General features: G+C 38.3%; 1 protein-coding gene across 1 annotated transcript; it reads left to right on the forward strand.

Annotated features, from left to right (window-relative positions):
• Positions 1-439: 439 nt before the first annotated feature.
• vstm2b (V-set and transmembrane domain containing 2B) lies at positions 440-14813 on the forward strand (the record flags this gene model as incomplete). Its single annotated transcript, XM_079844696.1, has 5 exons — positions 440-1121; positions 1531-1718; positions 2371-2400; positions 3230-3632; positions 14725-14813. Exons 1-5 carry the CDS (start codon positions 1049-1051, stop codon positions 14811-14813), a joined length of 783 nt encoding a protein of 260 aa, XP_079700822.1. The 5' UTR covers positions 440-1048.
• Between the last annotated feature and the right edge of the window lie 12117 nt (positions 14814-26930).

Consider the following 26930-nt stretch of genomic DNA (forward strand, 5'->3'; position numbering starts at 1 on the left):
GCTTGAAAACAGCTACCATGTTTCAAAACAGATACCAGCTTAATCTGGATTTTCCAGCAGGGAGGAGAAGAAATGCAGATTAGCTCGATTGTATTATTATCAGTAACCAGAGGCAAATGATGGGAGAGGGAGATTAAGGGTAGGCTATATGTTTAATCTGAGGTAGCTATCGGAGTTTCATATTAAAATGAAATGCATCTGGTCATGACGCAACGGCTGTTAATTTATTAGTCGCTTGTTGATCTCCCAGAGTGAACCGCAAGCTCCTTTTATTTCCCAGAGATTTGCTTTAGGCTACACGTCCGCTGCTACGGTTTTCCTCTTATTGGTCGAGCCGTATGCTTATTTGAGAGACAGAGACGGTTAGTTTGCTCCCAAACCCCGTCAGTCTGTCAGTGGTCTGGAAATGCCAAAGCGCCTCCTCGCTGCTCACGCGCTCACACACAAAGCAGAGGGTTCCGGTCGCGCGAGCTGGAACGATCCACTGATGCCGCTTCTTCGTTTATGTGCTTAACTGCTCCTTAAAAACGTCGAGGGAATCTCGTCTTCCGACGTTGTTTTTTTTTTTAGTTTTTAGTTTTTTTTTTTGGTTCGCGGGTTTAGACGCAGGATTGTTTTGTGATGGGTGGTGAAAGCGAATCACGGATTTTTTCTCTTTTTATGGAGACCAAAGTGAGCAGATTTCTTACTGTTGAAAGCAAGTTTTACCTTGATACGAAGCAAATGGTGGAACAGAGGATTATTTAGGGGCGAAGGATACTTACTCAAGAGAACAACACTTTTCACACAGTTTTCTCAACAGAAAAGGGGTTTTCTGCTCCGCAACATTGGATTTTACATTTTGTTTGACTGACGCAGCATCGTTTTGGAGTATCTTACTTTGGAGATTTCAGTCCTTTTATTCTACATTTCGGGAACGAAACTATATCTTTAATAGAATACACCCGGACGAGACGAAATGATGGAGATGCCAATGAAATAAAACCTGTATCTCCAGGTCAAATGACCGCTTTCACTCGTTCTCCAGTCTAACCACCTTATTTATGACATGGAAAAACGGGGACTCCACAGCGTTCTTTATTATTTCATTCTGAATGCACCCCTGCTATTCTGTGTAAATGGTGAGTAAACTTGGGCAGATTTTTAGTCTCTCCCATGTTGCGTATTTCCTCAGCGCGAGCACAGTCTGTCGAGATTCTCCACTTCAGTCTTTTTTTGTTCTTATGTGAAATTAATGCACTGTATACTTAATTAAGTTTAATAGCTTTTTCATGCTACATCTTTGCAAATTGAACCTGTTATTGAATGAAAATATTAAAGGTAATAAATTGTTATGATTACGTGTAGAGAATTGACCGCATGCTCCCAACTGAACCATAATATTATAGACCTACTGAAGTCAGATACAATTTATAACAACGCTTTTAAAACACAAAAGGTAGGCTATATGTCACGTCTTAAATATAGGCCTTTTATTCGAGGGGTTTCTTTTAACCAAACTATCTGTTGTTGATGTGTTTTCTTCATAAGCCACATTTACTGAAGTGCCCAAAGATGTGAGTGTCGGTGAGGGCGAGGACATAGAGATGCCGTGCGCTTTTCGAGCCGTCGGAGTCTCGCCGTTCTCTCTGGAGATTCAATGGTGGTACCTCAAGGAAGCGGCCCCTAAAGAGCTCGCTCACGAACTGCAAATTAGTGCTCCGGCAAACAGAGCCAAGGTAACGGGGCTTTCGTTGTTTTCAAAGCATCAACACAGGCATTTTAGTATAAGTATTCGAGTCGTACCAGGAGTGTTGTTTGATGGCCGCAGTGGGATGTGGCAGGGCTTCACGTGTCCAGTTGAATCCCTTGTGATGAGTGATCCCAATTAAACGCACTGAGGCGATCCATTATTAATTTACGTCGTTGAATCAAGTTGGGTTGCGTGTCTGTGGGTGGGCATTTAAACGGATGTTACGAGTGTGATGTCATGCTTAATGATAGATAGAAAATAAATAAATAGCGTATATAAATAAATACATGTTCATAGCTACATGAAAAAACTTTGAAGAAAAAAAAAAACTAGGTGTGCATCCACGCTTTATCAATGAAGATGAAGGTCTCTTATAGCCAATTGAAAGTGACATGTGAAAGTTGAACACTATAGATGTCAGTTGAACCGGTAATAGCCTACGAATCCTCACATATGAAGCTGAAAGGGAACTGTTGCTGTCCATGGTGCTAGCTGCCAATAAGTGGGCCTCTCGTTCATTGTTAATTGTATGGTCTTTCAAGCTTCAATAAAAGTTGCCCATTGATATTGTGACACGAGTAGCCTAATTAAACTACTCTTGCTGGCTACTTATGTTGTTTTGATGTGATCTATTACAGGTTGCCCACCGGGACGCCACGAAAATAAGCGTGAGTATAACAAATCCTTATTTAGCTACAGTGATTGTATATTTTGTTAATGACATTAGGACATGTGACGAATCTCGATTGAAGAAAGAAACGAAAATATAAAAGTAAAAAAAAAAAAAAAAAATACTATAAACAGGCAAAAGAACGCTATTGTGACGTTTCTTAAATGCTTACCCGGAGCTGACATCTTTTATAGGCCTACTAATGACTATATATATATATATATATATATATATATATATATATATATATATATATAGAGAGAGAGAGAGAGAGAGAGAGAGAGAGAGAGAGAGAGAGAGAGAGGTTATTTATTTCTAAAACTAAACAATCTACAGGCTAATTCTACACTTTGTATTCGCTCTAATCCTATGCTCAAGACTATTGCTTTTGATAAACTATAGCCTGCATGTGAGAGGTTAATCTGTAATGAATAAAAGACAAGTGATAATTAATGAAAGTCAGCTACTTAGGCCTATGTTTGGCAAATTAAGCTATACTGTTCCACGCAAAGTTCTCGAGCGGCATACTGTTGCTATAGTTACCACCACACGCGAACGCGATCATTTTCTAAAAGAACAAGCAATTTGGCGACAGAAGAAAATGATTTGCCTACTAGGCTACTTTGCTTGCTAATTATAAGCCAATATGTGGAATTTAAAATGTACTTTTGCGTAACAAGTTTGTCCGCCAACCCCACCCCCATATTTTGTTTAATAGTAAATAATAACGTTTTGTTTAATGGTAAATAATAACATAATGGTTAATAAGACTGGGTTGCAAAATCCCTGATACATGTCAACAAAACCTGTTGTCTCTTCGTGAGCAGACGGTGAGGGTCCAGGGCAACGCCATTTCCCACAAGCTCAGTCTTTCGGGTGTGCGGAAGGAGGACGAGGGAGTGTATGAATGTCGGGTTTTGGACTTGTACTCTGATGAGACTCAGGAATACAAGGTGCAGGCCACTCTGCGCGTGACACCACGCGAGGGAATGCTGGCCGAGGAGGCCGTGTCTCACATCCAGAACCGGTGGCCACTGAGGAACAGCAACACAGCGACGGGTGGACGGGCCACGTCTGAACCGGGCCAGGGTCAGGGAAAACCCCGCGTGCCTCCGCCGGTAGGAATGGGACCCGCTCCCGCCTCAACAACTACGACGGGATCTGCAGTCAAGTCGTCAGCTTCGCCTCGGCCAGGCAATTCTTCTATCCAGAGACAACAGCACGGATCCGGTGAGTGACAGTGCAACAGCGACACCGAGCGACCGAGTGAGGAAAAATAATCAGGCGTTTAGTGTTTTTAAGATTTTTTGAATGGAATTCAATTATGAAGCCAAGTACGTATTTGTTTAATGTAAAACACATTTATTTGGAAGTTTTGGTGTAGCCTATACTATAATGTGGCTCATATTGAAATGCAGAACATTTATTTTTATTAAATGACTATACACTTAAGGCCTTTAAAGATGATATCATTGAGCAGATTTGGCTTTTGAAATATCTCCTGAGAGTGCTGTCTATTTCTGATACATGTTTTGAAAAAGAATGTGTGTGTGTGTGTGTGTGTGTGTGTGTGTGTGTGTGTGTGTGTGTGTGTGTGTGTGTGTGTGTGTGTGTGTGTGTGTGTGTGTGTGTGTGTGTGTGTGTGTGTGTGTGTGTGTGTGTGTGTGTGTGTGTGTGTGTGTGTGTGTGTGTGTGTGATGAGAGTAGGCAATTAACTTTTATTGCCCTTCCCCTAAACAGTGTAGGCGAATTATGTAGGCCCCTACACATTGCTTTTTCATCATGGTGGGACTGGCATTGACTTTTTTGTTGTCATACGGAGCTAATGATATTTTATTTCTCTTAGCCATAAGAGATTTTCACTAAGACATTATTTACTATGTTTATTAAGCTGTTTTCCTTATGGGAACAGTTGGCTTCCAACCGAGCACCCCCCACCTCCTGCTCAGGATTGGTGCTTTCAGGTTATTCTATCACAGTACTGACATTTGGTTGCCGTGATGTAAGAGATTGTTGGCCCACGCACACACTTATCAACTGAAGCACATCTCAGAATAATCACATTTGCTGGAAGGTTTAATTTGTCACCCTGCCATATCAAACCTCTGTCTGCTCAGTAGGCTGTCTGGGAGAAAATTATGTGTGTGCACATGTGTGTGTGTAATACTTTATGTATCGTGCATTCTATGCTCTGTGTGAGAAAATGCAAGCAACAAAAGCTGTTGGCGACACAATGTCTGTCTTAAGGAAGTGGTATTGCGACCTGTCCAGCTTCCGAGCATCAGTCTCGACCCTTCTTGTCTCTTTATGACCATGGTGCAGTGTGACAGAGGAGGTTATCAAGATATCACCTTGTCTCTTTAACTCTGGCCTCAGGGTCAAGCCTCTATTTATTGGGGGCTTCATTGGAGATTTAGAGGCTTGGGTGTGTTCTGATTCTTGCCTCTGTCACAGCGGGATTGATTCCTGCAGACAACGGAGGGCGATTACATCAAGTCTCTAGCTGAGCCAGAGGAGTTTGTTTGTGGCAGGGATGCATTACCCTGCAGTGACTTACCCTGCTGTGGACTATAGACTGATACAGTGAATTCAGAAGTTTACAGTTACAGTAGTGGAAAGTAACAGTGAAGTCTCATGTCCCTGTCATTAGTTGAGTTATAGGGATCAGTTGGCGAATAAGAACTGATATCATCCTGTTCGTCCTGTTTTATAACTGTAACAATTCACTTCTTCTCATGAGAATGTTATCATGTTTTAGATTCTCATAACAAGATATTTAATTCAAATGTTTGAGATTCTGCATGCTTGATCAGCAAAGCAATCCTATTATGTGTAACATTAATTTACATTTAATTTACGGTTCAAATATTTGAGGTCGGTAAGGTATTTTTTCAAAAAAGAAGTCTCTTATGCTCATCAAAGCTCCATTTACAAAAACAGTATAATTGTGAAATATTATTTCTGCAGCCATTACGCCAGTCTTCAGTGTCACATGATCCTTCATAAATCATTCTGATTTAGTGCTCAAGAAACATTTATTTTATTATCACTGTTGTAAACGGCTGTGCCATGTAATATTTTATGTTGAAACAAAAGAATCCGTTTGGATTCTTTGGTGAAAAGAAAGTTCAGAAGAACAGTGTTTATTTGAAATAGAAATTTTTATGTTTTTACTGTCACTTATGATCAATTTAATGTGTCCTTGCTGAGCGAAACGATAAAAAAAGAAGTCTTATTCATCTGAACAGTATTGTTTGAGGCTAAAACTGTCAAATGTTTAATAGACTAGTAAATTGAGCTTTTTATGCTATCTTTCTTGATGAAGAAGCTTAAGCAGCAGGATGCATTTGATGATATATAAAACTGTGACGCATGCTGTTTTGGGACCATGACAACCGTGTGTATATATACATCCGTGTGTGTGTGCGTGTGGGAGTGACTGTATGTGTGCCAACATGCTCAGCCAGCCCTGTCTTTAGTGCAGCCAGACATGGAGGCAGCCATTTGGCGAGCGAGCATGTCGGACATTAAGAGGGCCAGTGCACTGATCCTCCACGGTGTATCATTCCATCTGTCTATTTATTCGGATACCTCCTGCTTTATTGTTCTCCCATTAGAATGGGTTAAATTTAGGATTGTAATAAAAAATCAACTAACCATATTTATTGGAAGAAAAAAAAAAAACGGGAATGTGTTTTGTATAATTAGGTATTTTGCCTTTGCTCGGAAATACAAACCATGGTTTAAAATCATTAGTGGTTTGGGTCAATGCTAATTTCTTCCATATTATATGCAATTGCAGATCACAATAACATATTTATAGGCATTATGGTCAAACATATTAAAATGCATTGTTTAGTTTAAAAATAATTATATAATTAAATAACTATTTTTGTTTGTGGGCTTGTGTAACTGCATTTAATATGATGGAGAGCCTCTGTAATACATTTATGAATGTGGAAAGGAATTTTAAGCCCGTCTCTCACAGAGACAAATTAATTCAAAACCAGCCAACCAACGCTAGTCATACTGCCATGTGTCTGTAAGCGCTTTGGCACATTTAACATGGACAGAAAGATCTCAAATTTATCTTGGCTTTCTATTTCCCCCGTTTGGTTAAGAGCTCCGTTTTTGTCATTGAAGTGAGAAGGTTAAAGAGTCATCTGCCACATTTGAAGGATTGCACCTTCCAGTTCTGACCACAGTATCAGCTTTTTGAGGAGAGAAAGAAAATTCACCCCTCGCTGCTCACACTCACTTTCTTTCTCTCTCACAGACGCACCCCTACTCTTTTGGAAACGTGTTTCTGTCACTTTTCCACAATGTCATCTCATTGAGTGGCAGAAACAATTAATATTAAAGGAATGCCACGGACGGGAGCTGATAAGCTTGGCCTTCTACACGCTGTCAGGTGCATCGAATTGCCTCTTGCTGCTTCCCCTTATTTTATTTGTTATTTTTCCCAGCGAACTTGGTAGCATGTCTGTCCTTAATGGAAAGAGCAGATTAACTCATTGCACTTTTGAAAAAGGATACAGATTCCCCCCAAAAACTCCTAAAAGCAAAAAGGTTACAAAAATGCTGGTTTCTAAGGAACAGGTCCTGTCTGACCGCTCCTCTAATGAGAGTGTCAAGCATTAAAATGTGTGTTTTTGATGTGGTCTATAATTAAATGCCATTTGAAGTCATTCTTACTGGAATAAGAAATTGTCCAAGGATTAAGTTTCTTTAATTCATTCAGAAGCTCATTTCATATTAATGCCAGTGCTTTCTGATTGTATAATTAAGCTACTCTTGGTTGTCCTCAGGTTAAGGTGACGTTAAAGTTTTTTGGGGTATTTAAGAATATTTATGAATAATATAAAGTTAATTTTAAGATTTACCCTTACATTTGGCTATTTGCATCAGAAAGAGGAATGGGACAGGAGGAGGGTGAAAGATGGAGAGTTAAAGGGATAGTTCACTCCCCAAAAAAACAAGAGAATTGTCGTTATTTACTCACCTTCACCTGTCATTCCTAACCTGTATGGCTTTCTTTCTTCTGTGAAACACTACCACAAACTTCTAGAAAAATGATATTTAGAAAAATGTTTTAGCATTGCATACAATGAAAGTAAATGGTTTTGTCATTGTAAAGTGTGTGTGTGTGTGTGTGTGTGTGTGTGTGTGTGTGTGTGGTCCTCTATGTTATGAGGACAAAATGTCCCCACGAAGATGGCAATATCTGAAATCCTTGTCCATCTGTTGGTCCGCATGAGGAAAAAAGCTTATAAATCAGACTAAATGAAGCATTTTTGAAAATGTAAGGGTAGGTTTAGGGGATAGAATACACAGTTTGTACTGTAAAAAAATCATTATGTCTAGGGAAAGTCCCTGAAAAAACATGAAAACATGTGTGTGTTTCACACAATAATGAAAGAGTTTGTAAACGTTGACAGAATGTTCAGTTTGGAGGCAGGTTGTAAAGAGACAATCCAAGAGCAAAAATAGAAAGAGAGAAACAAATACAACAAAGAGAAATAGATAGGAGAAGAGGAGAAGCACACACAGGCTTACGCAATGTCTCTACCCACAATGCATCAGGCCACCTCAGGTGACCTTGGCGCCCTTGATAAGTTTATATCACTCCAGCCGCACAGCTGTTTTAATCTAGTCTCTGTTCGTGTGTGCGTGTGCGTGTTCTCAGAACTCTACGTTCTCTACATCTAATGCGCTTTGACATCAATCTGGTTATTTTGCGTGTGATAATTATACAGAATGCATGTGTGCCATTCCTGGTTGATTTTACTTACTTTTCAAGCTCGTTTTTGCCTCCCACACATTTTCCAAACTTAAAACACCTGTCATCAAATTGCGATCCCCCCCGAGAGCGAGTGCAGGGGGTTGTGGTGATGGGTTGATTGCATGCTTGAGGGGAAAAGCCCAGTGTTTAGTGCTGCTGGACAGCTTTCACACTTAACTGATGAGCCTCATCCAGCTGCAGGCGCCCCGCCACAGACGTTTATTTACTGGATATGTTTGTGCATTGTCACTGTGTGGGAAGCACTTCAGCACTCATAGACGAGTGTTAATTGTCTCATCTTTGCTTCTGTCATGTTGGGACACTGTGCTTAGTTGTGTACCTGCTGAATACACTAGGGAAATCAAGGGGAGTGTTGTCTAAATCCAGCTTTTGTTTGGCTACATGAATCGCATTAACAGAGAGAGAGAGAGAGAGAGGTAGATGCAGGTAAGCTTCAGAGCATGAAAAACACATGTGACCCAGGACCACAAAACCAGTCATAAATCGCATGGGTGTATTTGTGGCAATAGCCAACAATACATTGTATGGGTTTTTCGATTTTTCTTTTATGCTAAAAATCATTAGGATACTAAGTAAAGATCATGTTCCTTGAAGATATTTTGTAAATGTTCTACCGCAAATACATAAAAAATTTATTAGTAGTAGTAATATGCATTGCTAAGGACTTCATTTGGACAACTTTAAATGCGATTTTCTCAATATTTAGATTCTTTTGCACCCTTAGATACCAGATTTTCAAATAGTTGTATCTCGGCCAAATATTGTCTTATCCTAACAAACGGAAAGCTTGGGCGCTCTCTAATGGAAAGCCTAGTCATTCAGTTTTCAGGTGATGTATAAATCTCAATTTAAAAAAATTGACCCTTATGACTAGTGGTCCAGGGTCACATATGATAGCTGGTTAAAATGGGTGTGGAAGATGTTTAAAAATGGGAGGTGACAGAATAATGGACAATCCAGAGGAAAATCAGAGAGCTTCATGACTCATTGTCAGCTGTTTGTCTCGAATTTGTATTTAAACCTGACATAGTCATAGTTTGTGATCATCTATTAATTTCATTAACGCTAAGGGCATCAAATTAACTCTTTCCCAGCCACCGCCAGGGTTTTTGGCCAAAAATGTAATGGCCCATAGAATATTTTGTTTTATGAATATCTGAGCATGCAATATAACAAAAGAAAGAGCAGACCCTCTGCTTTTAAACAACAAAAAAAGTTTTATTCTAGCTTCATGCATTCCTTTTTTATTAACACTTAAATATGGGTAAGTTTCATTAAAAAAGCAACATTTTGAACAAAGAGCTGAGGAAATCACGTTTTTGTCAAAGACTACATCCAGATCAGATTCAGAATGATGATCAAACACAGATGGAGTAGATGGAGTCCATCAACACCCCTAATGCTTGCACAGTCCTATAGCTCGTCCTGGGTCGACATTTAATTCTTAACTTTAACTTTAGATAGTTTTGATTTATATGATGTTTAATGTTGATGACCACGTTTTTTTACCTATGCATCTGCTTACATACGATCGCTTGTTTTTTGGCGTCTTCTTCATCTGTTTTTTTTTTATCAGGAGATTCTGTACTCATTCAGAAGATGCGTAATAGCGCCCTGTAACGAGGTATGTAGGTTCAGGGAAGAAGGAGGCGGGAACCGGCGGACAATAAACAACAAACTTTAATCAAATAAATAAACAAAGTGAAAGTAAAAGCGGCAGCCCCTCACGGACTACTGCCGCGCACATACATAAACAAAACATAAATAAAACACAAATTAAAGTCCAGGCCTGGTCCTCTCTCGTCCTTCACTGTCGTCACTCCTCCTTTATACTCCCGTCACTCCTCCGTGAGACACGAGGCCGACGTCATGCAGATGGCGATCATCATCACTAATATCCGCGGCCTCATCCCGTTCTCCCGTGTTTGGCAGGAAAGCGTTTTCTCACAAATAACGGTAAATTCCGTGTTTGGCGGGGAAAGAGTTATGGGAACAATTAACAACAAAATGGCAGTATTTATTTACACAAATAGCCAACCCTATTGACAAAGCTTTCACTTAATCTGCCCACCATACTGTAGCTCAGACAATCCCATGTTACATCTATTTTGTTGATAGCATCTATCACTATTTGTACATAGTGCAAACAAGATGCTATTTGATACACAGCATCTGCCACTGTTTACTACTGTTAATAGCATGTTACTTTGTTTTACACTTACACTGTCTACTAACCAGTTGGAAGCAATTTGTACCACACCAAACACAGAAAGAGTAACGCAACGCAATCAGTCACAAAATAGCCAGGACGGTTCTTTCTTTTTGCACATTTTATCAGGCCCTGTTTCAAACTATTATTACAATGTGTTTTTGGTGATCCGATCACATAACTTTTCCATCTGTGGTCCCACTTTATATTAGGTGGCCTTAACTACTATGTACTTACATCAAAAAATAAGTACAATGTACTTATTGTGTTCATATTTTATTGCAAAACACTTTTTATGATATTGAGGTGGGCTACAGGTAAAGTTAGGGACAGGTGTGGTGGGATATGGGTAGGGTATAAGAGTTTAGGTGTAAGGGAAGTGTCAACAGTGTTATTGTAAATGTAACTACAGAAATAAATTACATGCAGGTATTTTTTTAAATGTAAGTACAATGTAAAAAACATGTATGTACACAATAAGTGCATTGTATCAAATTATTTAAATGTTAGTACATAGTAGTTAAGGCCACCTAATATAAAGCGAGTCCCCATCTAGTCTTAACATGCTATTCAAATGAGTCTCCTGTGACCATTTTTGTTTGGATTTATATAGTCCCTTCTTATTTCATCACACTTTGCATAATTTTCAGCGTCGAGTAATGTGGGAATACTATTAAATGAACGAATGCATTTTACATGGCTTACAAACGAGTGGGAAAATGCAAAAGGAGAAGGAAGGCAATTTGTCAAAAACACGTCCCAGAACGATCACGGTTATCATGTAAAGGTGCAGTCACATTAACAAAATTTCATGGGTAAAAAAGGTCCATTGTCTATTGTCAATAGTGTAGATGTATGATGCAGAGATCGCACACAAGTCACTTTCAAACCAATCAGCTTTCTGTTAAAACTAATGCAAAATCTACGTGGGGAAATCTTTCGCCCTTACGCAAAATTCACGAATGCATAGATTCTTATTTAAGTGACTGGATTCACAGAGAGAGAAACCAAGCAATTAACCAAAAGAAGTTGCTTGTCATGATAATGGATGGATAGAACAAAAATACTGATTTAAGTGTAAGGGATTCTTTGAATAATTTGTTGCTTTATCAGGTTATGTAATGCATCAGGTTCAAATGTAATTAGCTACTGCCAAAAATCCTATAGACATTATTCAGGCTAGACGGCATGTTGAACGTGGATGTAACAAGGCACGCGTTGTAAAAAGATCTTAGATCACATAATTTGCAGAGCTCACAGCTTTCAAAACTCTTTTATGTAAATCTTTTTCTACTGATTTTTTTTTTCTTAGAGAGAAGTTTCAGCAACTGAACAATCTGTATATTGTTAAGCAACAGTACAATCCATTGAATGCACCGTATACGTCTAACAGCCTCACAGCCTTGTTTTGTTCCTGTCAAAAATGTAAAAATATATATCATTACCCTGACTGAGGTCTATAACATTTAAGCAATAACTGATTGTCTCAGTGTCTTTTCCTAGGTGAAATGGCTAAAATAGGTCAATTGCCAGAATATACATTATACTAAATGTGTTGGCTTGATCGATATTCCCTCTTTTTCAGCCATTCTGGCTTAAATCTTATGTTCGCTGAAGCTTTGCTCATGTCCCCCGTGTCACCCGCCCGTTTTCATTTCTACTTTTTTATTCATGTTTCTTATTTTCCTTTTCGTAGTCATCCATTCGTGTGAAGAAATCATAACTGCACTGCTATTTTGTACCAATGTTTTGATATTATAGCTTGTTATAGATCTATCAGCATCTTAAGTACTTGAAACGAGAAATCGTTCGCAGGTGTCATTGATTTACTATATCAGCCTCCGCATTCACAGGCATGCTGGGAAGGCCAAACATATGCCTGTAGCTTATAAAGCATGGTTTCGACAATCCATAGTCAATTGGATTTTGAGGTGTGCAGAGTGTGCTGCTGAAACTCTATTATCCCTCAGAGGGAAAGGGACACGGCGTCAGCTCAACAGATATGATCACGCCGTTACCCTCTAATCCTTCATCTTTAGAGTCCACCGCTTCTGATCCTCCAGTGGGCCCTCAAGGGCCATTATAGCTCCGCGTAAGAACACCTGCTGAGATCAGAAGGGAGTAGAAACCATTGATGAAAGCAAAACATGACATGTGACTTATTCTTTTTTAAAAACAAATCTGTAGAAAACTGCATTTATAGTACTAATGTTACTACCAGTATAAAATGATTCCGAAGTGGACAGCACATAGATCAGGATGGTTTGCCATCATTAAAGCAATCTGCATTGCATCAGGAGAAGCTAATGGAGAATGTCAGGTCATTTGTGCATGGCCCGAGGGCTGGACGGAGGTGAATATTGCTGTGAGCTGATGCATTTAAGCATTCATGTCTAAGAAGAACAGGGTCAGTTAAGAGAATTCTGCTTTTTGCAGTGACTAGTCCACATGAAAACGTAATCTCAAGGTTGTGGCGAGACCTGAGGCAGGATGCTTCATGTAGCATATAGTTAAAAGAGTGAGAAAACACAAATGGCCCAGAGACTAAATATTCTGCATTCTTCAGTCAGTCTGCTGAAGACGTGCCTGAATTCACATACATCTTAAATATCCTTACAAATCGATTCACCAGAACTAAAGAATTCAGACAACTTACTCTTGTCCGACCGGTAAGAATAATTAAACAAACGTGGGCTTTTTTTTGTGTGTGAAGATGTGATTTACCTTTCCCATTTCTACAAAACTGCATGAGAACCATAATCCTTCAAAGGTTATAAAATATTATTAAAAGTGGCACTGACCTCGATCACTGGGGTGTGTTCATTAAATATGTTATTAAGCGAACCGATTAATGTCCTTTTCTAGAGGGTTAAATGAGGAAGAGGAGGAGATTACTGGCGACATGTGAGTAATGAGCTGGACGCAGAAGCCCTCTGCGTCGATGTTGACTGTAATTATTTCCACAGCAGTCAGGGTCATGACTTTGCCATTTTAGCTGATTTGCACGTCTGTTCGTGTATTCACTTACCCTTGTTTAGTCTAATCTTGTGTGTATCTATCATGTCCCATGGTAAGGGATTTTCATTGCGTGCGGAGTGACATTTTGAAGGACGATCCTCTGGTTTCAGCAAATGCGTGGCCCACTATAGCTTCAATCAGGTTTTTACAGTTACGTCGTCATACAGAATACTAATACAAAGTATACAGAGGAAAAGCTGAACGTTTCTTTGTCAAATCAAGAGTAAGCCCTGCTGTAATGTTTGACTTTGCAGAAAGAGCATGAAATTGAACCACACCGTTTCTCCAACCGCCCTGCACAAACCCAACCAACCATGCATGAGTACAACACCATCCTCTTCCCTCTGCAGTAATGATGATAGAAGAGAGGAAGCAAAATAAACGTGGGTTCTTAAGACATATGGACACGCTCCAGGAGCCCACTGTAAGACATGCTCCTTGTGAGCTTGTGTGATGTCGTGCTAGCATGCCGCGCGCGATGTTCCTGTCACGATGCAGCCTGGCACGCCATGCTAATCTGCTCGGGGATGATGGGAGACTCCGTAAGAGTAAAGGGGCGTCGTGAGAAATGGCCATGGGAAAATCAAAACTGCAGAAAACAGACGGCCGTTTCACACTCTAAAAATCAGCGGCACTGCAGCCCTGTTTAAGCAGTGAATCATTACTAGTGTGTTTATGTTGTGTTAGAATGTGCGTACATCTCTGTATCGGAGGAATGTGTGATCTAAATGCATCGCACTTCTGGCATTTTCTTGTGTTTGTTGTGTGTTTGTGTAAGCGCGCTCATGTCGCAATCTGTTTCTGTACTCTGCTGCGCCGTTGTTGGCTAGCTCTCAAAAGGCCCGTGAGCTGCTGTTTTGCTGTCAGTCACAAAGTGGAAATGTCATGTAGTTTCCACACGAGGGCAAGTAGCTTACATGGAGGCCCTATAGGGCTTTTATCTCCGTGTTAGGAGCTATGCGCCATGTTTTTTCAGCATCTCCAGCAGAGCTGACGGCATTTAGGTCTTGTAAAATGAGATTGTCAAATTCGATGGAGGAATGAGGCGATAACAGCAAAACTGCTGAGCAGTTGTTATGAAAGAGCCATTTGAAGGACTTTAATGATGTGATATACAGCCCACATGCTGAATCAGATTTTGATGCAAGAAACGTCCTCCGACTAAAAGCAATGAAAATGCTCTGTTTGTCAAACTACTGCTAATGTTCTCGGTAAATGAATGTTTAAACATTTTATGTGCGAGTGCTCTGTGATCTAACAGACCGTTCTGTCTCTCTCGCTGACATTTGCAGGTTCCGGAACCATGGCAGCCACCGAACCACTCCTTTACATCACTCTGCTGATCCTGCATAAGCTCCTCCCCTTCCTGTTTGCCTACTAAGAGACCACAGCCAAACAACACGCAATGATTTCACTTTATGTACCAAATGACAAAAGGGAAAATATAACTACGTATATATATAAATATATATAAATATATCTACCATTATGGCACTTCACAGAGAGGGATGGGATACGGCTTTGGAGAAAATAAAAATATCAGAATAATAAAGAGAAGGCCATTTTCTTTTCTAGGCCTTGTGTAGAAGATCTGTCTCAGATGTGGATGTAAAACGGATTCTATATGAAGCATGACGAAAAAACAACAAAAAAATGTAAAGGAGTCTATGTTAATTAGAGCTTCACACAACTGACATCCATAAACGCTGCATCCAGTTTCCAAATACTAGTGTTTGCCTTGCTAAATGCATGGCTCTCTTAATTTATTATTATTTTTTTGTTTGTTTTCAATTATTAATTACATTTTTTATTTTTATTTTTGCTTTCCAGTTCACCACGGTTTTAATTTGAGCATTGTTCTTATTGGAGTATCTGATGTTGAATCATAAATGACTTAGTCTTTTGAGATTGCATTGTTTTGTTGTTGTTTTGTTTTTTTATTACTTTATCAACTTTTTTTGGTTTTGTTGCATGAACTGTTCAGCGGTCTCATTTTTCATTTCATAAATGTGAAAGAAGGCGCTCTCTCATGTCAGTTCTTTCTACAAGACTGTGTGTAATACTGTGTATTCTGTTCCCTCACATCTGACTTCTGAGTTCTCAAGCATTTTTTGTCTCATTATGTATAAAAATGCAACCATATATATTTTGATCAAATAAGGCACATGTTACCATAGTGGTTGTTAGTCACCTCTAATAATGTTTATTTTTATTAAAGGTATGGTGGTCAAGATAAGACATTCATTTATAAAAGTTAAAAAAGAAAAGAAAAAAACATTGGTATGTTGCCAACACAGTTGAAATAAAAGTTGTTTCTTTAAATAAAAATAAAAAAAGAAACACTTGGTTTTTGTTTTATTCAGGTGCACAAACAGCAGCAGGCAGCTGCATGACGGTAGTGTCTTGGCTAAACACTCCAGCGTCCCACGGGTGTCATGAACTGTAATGTATTCTTCACAATAGGATAGGCCCAATTCCAGCTGAAAAACACATTACTCTCGCAAGCATCACCAACTGAGCACAGCTGGCGTACAACTCACGGTTCATTTCATTAGTCAAATGCACGTCACCCCGTCAAATAACTCTTAACTCTCTGCTGCTGTCTTCACTGAACCCTGCTCCACTCTCTTCCGCTCTACCTAAACACATCTCCTGATGAATGGCAGAGGGATTGTCCCTTGATAAAACATTGCATTCTATTGTCTTAATGGAAGCCTGCAAGGCATCGCATAACAAACCAGATTCTCACTGACTTAGACATTCATTGTGTTTATCGCCTCCAAGTAACCGACTTTCACTCACTTTGAATTTAACATGCACAATGAGAAGTCATCTTCCTTTCAATGGAATAAATAACAGTTTATACAAACATAACTGGATCCGACGGGTAAAAACGAGCATCAATCAAGCATCCACAACACAACATTAGCATTTTTCTTTTTTAAAACAAAACGAGCCAGGTGGCTTTTGTTCGGCTTGGTGAAGGCCTCTTCTCCCCATCAAATTAATGAGTGTGTGACATGGCCATTTATATGTGTTACATAACAAGGCTGAGTGCTTTCCCCACCGCTGTAAATCATTCCTTATTCAAGTAAACTAACAGAGCTCCCTCTTATTTCCTGTCCTGCTTCTTCCTAAAATCCACTTCTCAAGGTAACATCTGGGATAGAATGCAAAATCCCGCTGTGGATTTGATGCAAATGCACTCATACAAATAACACATGAATATATATATACACAGCTATATACACATACATATATATATATATATATATATATATATATATATATATATATATATATATATATATATATATATATATATATATATATATATATACAGGGAGTGCAGAATTATTAGGCACGTTGATTTTCTGATCATATTTTTTTTCCAGGCACATTTGACCAATTCCAAACCACAGTAATCCTAATAAATACTATTGATTTAGTATTTAATAATGTATAAGTGATATATAATTGTTCATGAAGGCTGGAAATGAAAATCACCTTATATTCAGGTGTGCAGAATTATTAGGCATGTTTTCTTTTACAGATAAATTGAGCCAAAAAAGAGATTTAACTCAGACTGAAAAGTCAAAAAGTATTAAATGCCCATGAGAAGGATGCAATACTAATGCAATACTAGACATTGCAGTTAAGGCATGACCATTGGACAGTGAAATGCTCGTTGGGTCAGCAGGATCTGACAAAAACAGGTGGTGAAGAAAAGACACCTGTTAACTGCAAAAGAATTAAGAATTAAGGTGAAGAATTAAGGGTGAAACCATCAGGAACCCTTTAGTCTCCAGCGCCACCATTTTCCAGAGCTGCAACCTACCTGGAGTCTCCAGAAGTGCAAGGTGTCAGGATCTCAGAGACTTCAGTTAGGTAAAGAATCCTAAAAAATGACCCTCACTAGATAAGAATCACAAGCTGAAGTGTTGTAAAATACATGAAGAAGGTTTTTGTATAGGCTTTATGGACAGATAGGTTGAGAGTGACTCTTGAAGGACCAGCACCACATCCTCTAGTACCACTGTTTGAAGAATTCATCTTCCAGAATCTGGCAGTACGTTTTGGGAGTTTTTTAGTCCATCTCTGCAAAACGGACTTCAGGATGGACTAAAATGAACTCCCAAAATGTACTGCCAGATTCTGGAAGATGAATTCTTCAAACAGTGGTACTAGAGGATGTGGTGCTGGTCCTTCAAGAGTCACTCTCAACCTATCTGTACGGATCACGGATCAACTGCGATCCGTTGCACCCCTAATATATATATATATATATATATATATATATATATATATATATATATATATATATATATATATATATATATATATATATATATATATATATATATATATATATATATATATATATATATATTATAATTGCTTTGTCCTTAATTAATTTGCTTTCTTTCTCTGGCCGTCAATGAGATGGTTAAAATGACAATGTCAGAGGGTTAAAGATATAAATTTGGTTGCTCTTTTATAGCTCAGGTCACCTTAACCTTATCTCTGATGTTAAATCAAATAATTCCATAGGAAAATTAAAATGAGACAATTACTGACATACAAGTGTAGAGCTATAAAATTGATGTGGATTTCCGATGATTTGGTTTTGAAAGAATGATTAGAAATGTGTACAATAATGTTAAGACTACACAAAAAAAAGAAAAAAAGATTTAGCCTACTTTGAAACAATTTTCACCCAGAAATTGCTATTAAATTTCACAAAGAAATGCAAAGAAACAACAAGTAACACATTGAATTAAACATGGAATTTTGATGTAGAAAGACTGAAATAGTATTTTTTGTATAAGACGTGCTGTTTTATTTACAACTTAAAAAAAAAAAAAAAATTGAGTGTACAGCCAAATCTGAGAACAATTTGTGACGATCTCCCCTGATATAGAGACACGCGTGAGATTACAAGAGTTAAGATAAAAATCTGAAAAGCAGGACACTCATTTTGCTCTCTATTATGGTCTCATTACTGTCTACGAGAAACAACAGAGATATGAAAGAGATCTCAATAACCATTTTATCAAATATGCAGAAAGCCTCCAAGTAAAATGCTGTCGCTTTATGACAAACTTTGTGTGCTTCAAAAAAATAAAAGAAATTAAAAAAATTGTGCATAAACTGGAAACAGTCAAACGGCCAAATGCTGGTATCCCTAGGATTTTGAGAAAAGAAATGGTATGGAACTTTAGGAGATTTTCCTTACATAATATAGGTTGTATCCATCACTAAAGCATGTTTGAACCAGAGAATCACAAGTTCATATTGTATCCACGGTAAAACGGGTTAGAAGAGGTTAATACTGTAGCTTAAGTACTTAACTGTGGTGACTTTGCTTTTATAAGGTGAAATAAAATGTGGGCTGGACACAATGCACACAAATAAATAAAATTGCAATCTCAAGATGCCCTAATTGACGAATCACTGAGTAATGGCTTCATTGAACTTTTTGCATGCAATGAAAAGTGATCAACTACTACAGTAACATGCACTGGATTCTTGATATAAGCTTTATGTGTGGTTGATCAGCAGATGGTGAGATGATAATCTTGGCAATGGACTAGCTGAGGCCACACAAGAAATGCAAATCCTTACAGTAGATAAAGACTTCAGAGCGAGGTTTGCTGTATTACAGTGTGTTCCGTTCCTTCCATTTCTGCAGATTAATCAGCTACACAGGGGCATTTGTCACCCCTGTCTAAGGACACAAAGGAAAGTGCCTGGACTGGTACAGGACATTGGGAACATGACTGCGTTTCATTTGTTTGTTTGTTTTTTTCATGGGTGACAGTCAGCGCACACTGAAGTGATGCATTATATGCCAGAGACTTTTGCCCTCAGACTCTCACTTACACTGAGGATGATAAATCCCTGATGCCATCTGTCCCGTTCTAATAAAGCACAACATAGAGATAACCAAACAACAGCACAGGGGTGTCACCAAATGAAGTTAATATAGGCATAATGCCAAACATAGTCTCAGAGCACTGTCAGTTGGAGTGGCAGTGTCAGACCCCTCGACAAATTAACGCAAACCCACTGACCTGACCAAAGCCACAGCCATTCAAGACTAAAACATTTCTGAGGGCCTATTCTTAAAGGATTAGTTCACTTCAAAATTAAAATTTCCTGATATTTTACTCACCCCCATCTCATCCAAGATGTTCATGTCTTTCTTTCTTCAGTCGAAAAGAAATTACGTTTTTTTTTTAAGAAAACGTTCCAGAATTTTTCTCCACATAATGCACTTCCATGGCAACCAAAATGTTGAAAGTCTAAATCAATGCAGTTTCAAAGGGCTTCAGAGGCTCAGCTGAGGAATATTGTCTTATCTAGCGAAACCATCAGTCATTTTCAAGAAAAAATAAACATTGATATACTTTTTTACCTAAATTGCTCATCTTGCGCTGCTCTACGGCTCGCCGTGAAATGTCACGCAAGACATAGGCGGAAGTACCGACCCCCGTGTTTACAAAACGCACATGTGAGGAGGACTAATGCTGCGTTCCAGGCAGGTTTTTGAGACGGTAAGTCACGACTTCAAACCATGACTCACGACTTTATAGTTTTCCGTACCGCATCCGTAGGGGCTGGCATTGCTGTTTCACGGGCTAAGTGATGTCAGAGCTTGTAACTGGGAGTATATCAATCTAGTGCGAGGTCACGCGTGGTAAGTCACAGGTTTGACTGCCGTTCCAGTGCACTTTCATGGGTAGAATTGTTGGAAAAACACGGGTTATGGGCTGCCTGGAACGCAGCATAATACAAATGCACTTTACCAAAAAACACTCAATCTTCAACTCTCAAAATCGTCCGACATCTTTGCTTTACCTTTTTTTTGTATTATTCTTCGCATGTGCGTTTTGTAAACGGGGGGCGGTACTTCCACCTACGTCTGGCGTGACATTTCCGGTGTGATTACGCAATCCGTGGCGAGCCGTAGAGCAGCGCAAGATGAGCAATTTAGGTAAAAAAGTATATAGATGTTTATTTTTTCTTGAAAATGACAGATGGTTTTGCTAGATAAGACCCTATTCCTCGTCTGGGATCGTGCAGAGCCTCGGAAGCCCTTTGAAACTGTATTGATTTGGACCTTCAACATTTTGGTTGCCATGGAAGTGCATTATGTGGAGGAAAATCCTGGAATGTTTTCCTCAACAAAAAAAAATTATATTTTCAACTGAAGAAAGAAAGACATGAACATCTTGGATGAGATGGGGGTGAGTAAAATATCAGGAAATGTTCATTTTGAAGTGAACTAATCCTTTATAGGGAGGTACATATAAAGATCTAATGCAGTTTCATAACTAATATTTTATAGGAACTTACTACTCCCACATGTTATAGCAATGATTACATGTAGCACTGGATTAGACTCTCAACCAAAATTGTGGTCTCAAGCATGTCTTTTCAAACAATTAAAGTTCAATGTCTAATTAAATTAAATTAAATTAATTGTACCACTGACCCAGTTATACCACCTCATTGGATTAGTGAATCAGGTAGCCAGCAATAGTATTTTAGCCTTTAGTTAAATATGATTATTTCTTATGCATGATGTTAGCATTTCTTATGCATCTGTTGTGGTTATTTTATAATTATTTTCATTAATTTTTTCATGTAAAGCACTTTGAATTTTTGTGCATGAAATGTACTATTCAAATAAACTTGCCTTGCCTCATAAGGAGGCTTTCACTTTCTACTCTCCTTTAACTAAAATAAACTTTTACATATTGTTTTAAATGAGTCATTTTGATATTTCAGGTTTTTTATTTTATTTTATAGATTGTTGATAGTCTATACTATAGAAGTTAGTATATGATGAGATGAGAATGTAACTGCAAAAATAAGGGAATATGATAATTTATCTCATTTTGTATAGATGTAAAGATGTTGCAGGCTATGCAAAGATATTGAGGGAGTTTATGTATTTCCTTCATAAACCATAAAATAAGTTTGTGTGAAGAACTGGTCCAGGATAAAGTGATTACTCATGGAAATTCTTTTTCTTAGCTCTACCCTTTCAAATACTGATGCAACTTATGCCATTTTTGTTTGTAGTGTGGGTGTTTCACTTCAAATACTAAGTTCAAAAACTTCACTTCAAATACTCAGATGATGCACTTACTTATAAGAAAAAATTAATTGTGGAACGTTGAACACTTCATGCACTCAATTGTCACAGCTTTAGAGAGAGGGGGTTCTCAGACCCCGATGCTGGATGACAAAATAACCATATAAAATTCATACACAGTTGAGTACATATGGCATCGTATAAGTGCATAATGTACAGTATGTCATTTGGGACACAACTTTTGTTTCCATTCAGACAAGTAGATTGATTCAGACGCTAAGCTCTCTGCACCATTTAAAGAGAAAAAGGATGAGCTAAAGCTGTGCGTAAATATGGGGGGGTGGGGGGTTTGGGCGGATCTACAGTGTAACGAGACCAGGATTAATTCAGTCTCAAAATTGTGAAACCGTGCACTGCTGGTAGCTACATCACAGCTGTAATGCACAAACTCCGTGCTATGATGCATTACAGTTTGCCATTGCATAATACCAAGAAAATTTGTGTCACTGAAAGAATTTATTGAGATACAACTATTGATATTGCATATACAAAGATATTGAAACACAACTAATGCAACACTGTCAAAGTGACACGACTAGACACATCAATTAGGCTTAAACATTTGTAAAAGTTAATATTTGTGTGTGTGTGTGTGTGTGTGTGTGTGTGTGTGTGTGTGTGTGTGTGTGTGTGTGTGTGTGTGTGTGTGTGTGTGTGTGTGTGTGTGTGTGTGTGTGTGTGTGTGTGTGTGTGTGTGTGTGTGTGTGTGTGTGTGTGTGTGTGTCCTACAAAGGGAAAATGTAGTAACTATGATTTTGAAGCAAATTTAGTCTAAGATCTCTTAGATAGATCTGTTACATTCTGCAGTGGTACAAAATTACATGACCCTGTGTCAACAAGAATTCTGGGAAACTAATTTCCAATCGCTGTTACACACATCACTGGCATCAGGCAGAAGAGATTACAACTGGCTTCTCAGGCAAGAATAAAGAACGTATCACCTTATGTAAAGATTTAGATATGGTTATTATAAATATTTGTTTTCACTCTTTATGTCTTGCATTTAATTTAGATTTACATTTCATTCCTTCCTGAAATTTAAAATGAAGCAGTATTAGAATTTTTTTTTATTAAAAATGTGCATGTCAAAAGCCAGACTGAAAGTACTTTTCATTGGAAGATAAATATAAACACTTGTTGTGTACTAATGTGTACTAAGAATACGAAGAGGCTGTCCTAAGTACTAAGACCATGTCCTAACAGAAGGAATACTACACAAATGTAATAATGATCACCATCTTCATTTTCATTAAAGGTATTTTGGCTAGCAATAGCAAGCTAGCTTTGAAAGCACAAGAGCCCACCCTCCCTTCAGAGCGCTTTCCAAAGCCACGCCTCCTTCAAAACACATAAACACACACAGCAGAGTCTACAAAGCGTCATGAGAGAAGGCGTTAAATTACCTCATGTCTCAAAGCACATAAAATTACAATATTAATGAACGTAAACAACTTACAGAGCTCTTACTTTTACCACCTTGCCATCTCTTAATTACAGTAATTATGACATGGCATGAACACAGCAAAGCTTGTTGTTTTGGTTCAGTAGGAACTGTACCAAAGAGAGTTTCAACCAGTATAATACAAAAAAGCATATCCCTGCTCTTAATTTTTGTCCAGGAAATATTAGATTTTCTTCTGTCTATAAAATTGGTCTGACCTTGCCAGTTAGACAATGGCTGGAAAGGACAATGTCTCCTAAGAAAAGGCAGCACACTCAAGCTTTAATGCCTTGTTGCCACGGACTGTTTTTGAATGCAAGCAGGCGCACTAACAGGGCTCTACGCCCTCAGGCTAATTTTTTCAGTGCTTTAAAAATGTACGGCTACATGCAAACCCTGCATTTATCATGCTGGAGAGTCTTGATTAAAAGCCATATGCTTCACAAGTCCACATTAAGTGGTTATCAGCAAACGAAAGCAACGGGCTTTCTGACCTGACTCATTATTCCTGGGTGTATGTAATCAACAAGGATAAATTTCTAGCGCAGCTGGAAAAGGTGTTCGAATAAAGAGTGTTTTGGTTCCTCTCCCTGACACGGGTATCACTCTCTGACTGCTGTTTGGAATGCACAGAGGAGAAACCATCTCTCTAAAGCTTATTTATAGTCCAGCACTTTAGCAAGCACATTGATCTTTTTTAAAGCATTTCCACTGTGGCCGGCACTGCCTGTGTTCTTTGAATTTTAAGCTGTGGATGAATGTGAGATGTCTGGTGATGCTCACATCATCTTTCCTCGAGGAAAGAGAAGGAGCTAAAACCAGGATGCAGTTTGGCCAAAGGAAAAATAAATTCAATGCTTTTGTTCACTATACACTTAAAAAAAAAAAGGTTCTATATGGCACCAAAAAATGGTTCTTGGCTCGCAATCATAGGGGAACCTTTTTTAGTGCTATATAGCACCAATTTTGGTGCTTCAGCGGTTCTTCAGAGGTTCTTCACCGGTTCTTTGACTAAGGTGCTATATAGCACCGCTACCATATACAGAACATGTTAAGATATGGTGCTATAGCACTAAAAGTGGTTCCTCTATGATTACGACGAAGAACCATTTTTGGTGCCATATAGAACTTTGTTTTTTTAGAGTGTACAGATGTTTATTCGATCTATCTCTGTTCAGCTTGTGCAGTCCCAGCTAACAAAATTATATTCTAAGAGCGTTTTGCTAACGTTCCCATTAAGTTATGATTTTTTTTTTTTAAATGTTCCCTGAATGTTTAAAACATCCAGATTTTTTAAATGTGTTTTGGTTATACGAAAGTTAAGGGCCCTTAACGTTATTTGAATGTTCTCTGAATGTTCTGAAACAAGTAGTACCATTTAAAAAAGTGTTAGACAAATGTCCAACCAAAACTATTCAGAAGAAAAGATGAATACCTAAATAATGTTTTTGTGCTAATTTTGAGAACATTATTAACCCTTAACCCTTAATTATTAACCTGCATGACTGTTTCGCCAATTATTCTTACATATTCTGGTCTTTAGTGCCCGGCTCTATATCTAGCACGGATGGATCTCTACCTGCCACGATAATATAAAACTCTCCTGATATTAGAGTAACAATTACAGAAGAATAAAGCATATTTCGTTACCTTTTTGAGATTGGAAGGGTTCAGTTTGAGCAGGTGTTATATACCATCATCACTGTCCTTGTCAGAACTAATTTCCCAGTACATTCAGCATCTGGTTCATATTTGCGATCTCAAACACAAAACTATGATTTTCAACATCTTCAAAGTCAATTTTTTGATTGCTCACAGCTTCATCTCCAGATCCACCCTCAAGTGAGAGTGACACTAATATTTGATTGTGTTCAGTTCTTCCTCTGCAGTAAATCACTGAGCTATTTCAAGTTTTGCAGATTATAATTATTATTGTTTCGTTTTCAGTCTGCAGGAACTATGAGTGAAAGTCACTTCATCATTGTGTATCAGACATTGTTGAATAAAGGTTAATTGCACTTATTCCGTCATTAAAGTTTCGATTATTGTAGTGCAGAAAAAAATATACGTACACTCTTCCACACCTCGGGTCATTAGTGACCCTATACTATTTTTACAAAAAAATTAAAGGAAAAACAGCCATTATATTATAATTATATACATTTGTTCTTGTTATAATTGTTTATAACGAATTGATTGAGGAATACTACACTCTAAAAAAAAAGGCTCGTAATCATAGGGGAACCTTTTTTAGTGCTATATAGCACCAATTTTGGTGCTTCAGTGGTTCTTCAGCAGTTCTTCAGAGGTGCTATATAGCACCTTAGTCAAAGAACCGCTGAAGAACCTCTGAAGAACCGCTGAAGAACCACTGAAACACCAAAATTGGTGCTATATAGCACTAAAAAAGGTTCCCCTATGATTACGAGCCAAGAACCATTTTTGGTGCAATATAGAACCTTTTTTTTTTTAGAGTGTAAGATGGTTGAGGAGGAGGGTAGTGAATGTCGTCCCGGGTCACTAAAGACCCAAGGTATGCATTTAAGGGTTAAAGACCAGATAACTTTGGATTACAATTCTATTAATATTACAGGAAGAATGTTTGTTCGTAACTTAAGCTGAAGATCTGGGAACATTACCTGTTAGCTGGGGTGGTGGAAACAAGAATACAGTATCCATATCCATAGACACTTTAGGCTGAATTGACTTGCAGAGAGCTTGCATGCAGTGGAGAAAATAGAATGATGTTTGATAACTTGATTAAATGTTAAAAAACGAGAGAGTGGATGTGTTGACTGCAGAGCCTCGGTCTAATCCAGTTATCCTTAAATCCTGTGAGAGATTCTGGGTAAGACTCAAAACAATTACCCCTGCCAACAGCCTGTGTCAACTCTGATATTGTTATTGTCTGAGCGACCCAATCTGGGAAAAGCTCACCTACACACAGATATATTCCCTGACAAAGTATGCAGACAAATGTAAACTCATTAATAAACCCACTTGCCAGCTGTACGCTGAGGCACAACAAACTTCAAAGTAATGCCTGCCAAAACAAGATGCAATTTGAAAGAAAAAAATCCATTTAGATTCAGGCAATGAATGTTTGTTCAGATTTTTTATTTTTATTTTTGCTTGCTTGTTTGCTTCTGTTTAAAGCAGCACTAAACACTATTTTTTTTAAAAATGATGTTTTAGACACAAACAGGTGGAGCTATGGAGACTAAACGGGTTTTTAGGCGAAGACACAGTCTGCAGATTTTAGCTCTGTTACTTACAGTGGCAGGGCTTGGCGGGGCGCTTAGCACTGGCGCAGACCCATCTTATTAACTCTCAGTGTCACTTTCATTAAAAATGAAGAAAAAAAATTATTAAAAACCTAAAAACATTTATATGGTAAAAACATGTAGCCTATGAATAAGCAAATGTCGCAATGGGGGAGGGGTCAATTAGGCTGCACTAGCGTATTAGCGCTAGTATTAGCGTTCATTTTAAGTTTATCATCAACAGCTATCACAATGGAGCGCTATTTAATATCAAGTAAAAGACCACTGATTTTACACACTTTGCAGAATAGCTCAGAGGAGAACAATAACACATGTAGACAGATTCAGTCTGAAGTTCAGGATGGAGAGGAAGAACTGCTCTCATCACACAAGAGGAACAATTAGTGGTTGCTGGGTGTAGCAAACTGAGTGGTACACTAACTAACTCATGTATCACTCCTGATCTAAGCATGTCGGCTGTGGAAAGGCCACGGCGCCTTCTTTTAAGGACATATCCTAACATAAAAAAATGGACTGCAGGTACGTTCTTTTAATCTCAGATGGTACAAGGACCATAATTGGCAGGACTATTCAATTTCCATGGACTGCGCATTTTGTTTTGCGTGCAGA

This window comes from Gobio gobio, assembly GCF_949357685.1.
Source record: "Gobio gobio genome assembly, chromosome: 2".
In the NCBI taxonomy this organism is placed as follows: domain Eukaryota; kingdom Metazoa; phylum Chordata; class Actinopteri; order Cypriniformes; family Gobionidae; genus Gobio; species Gobio gobio.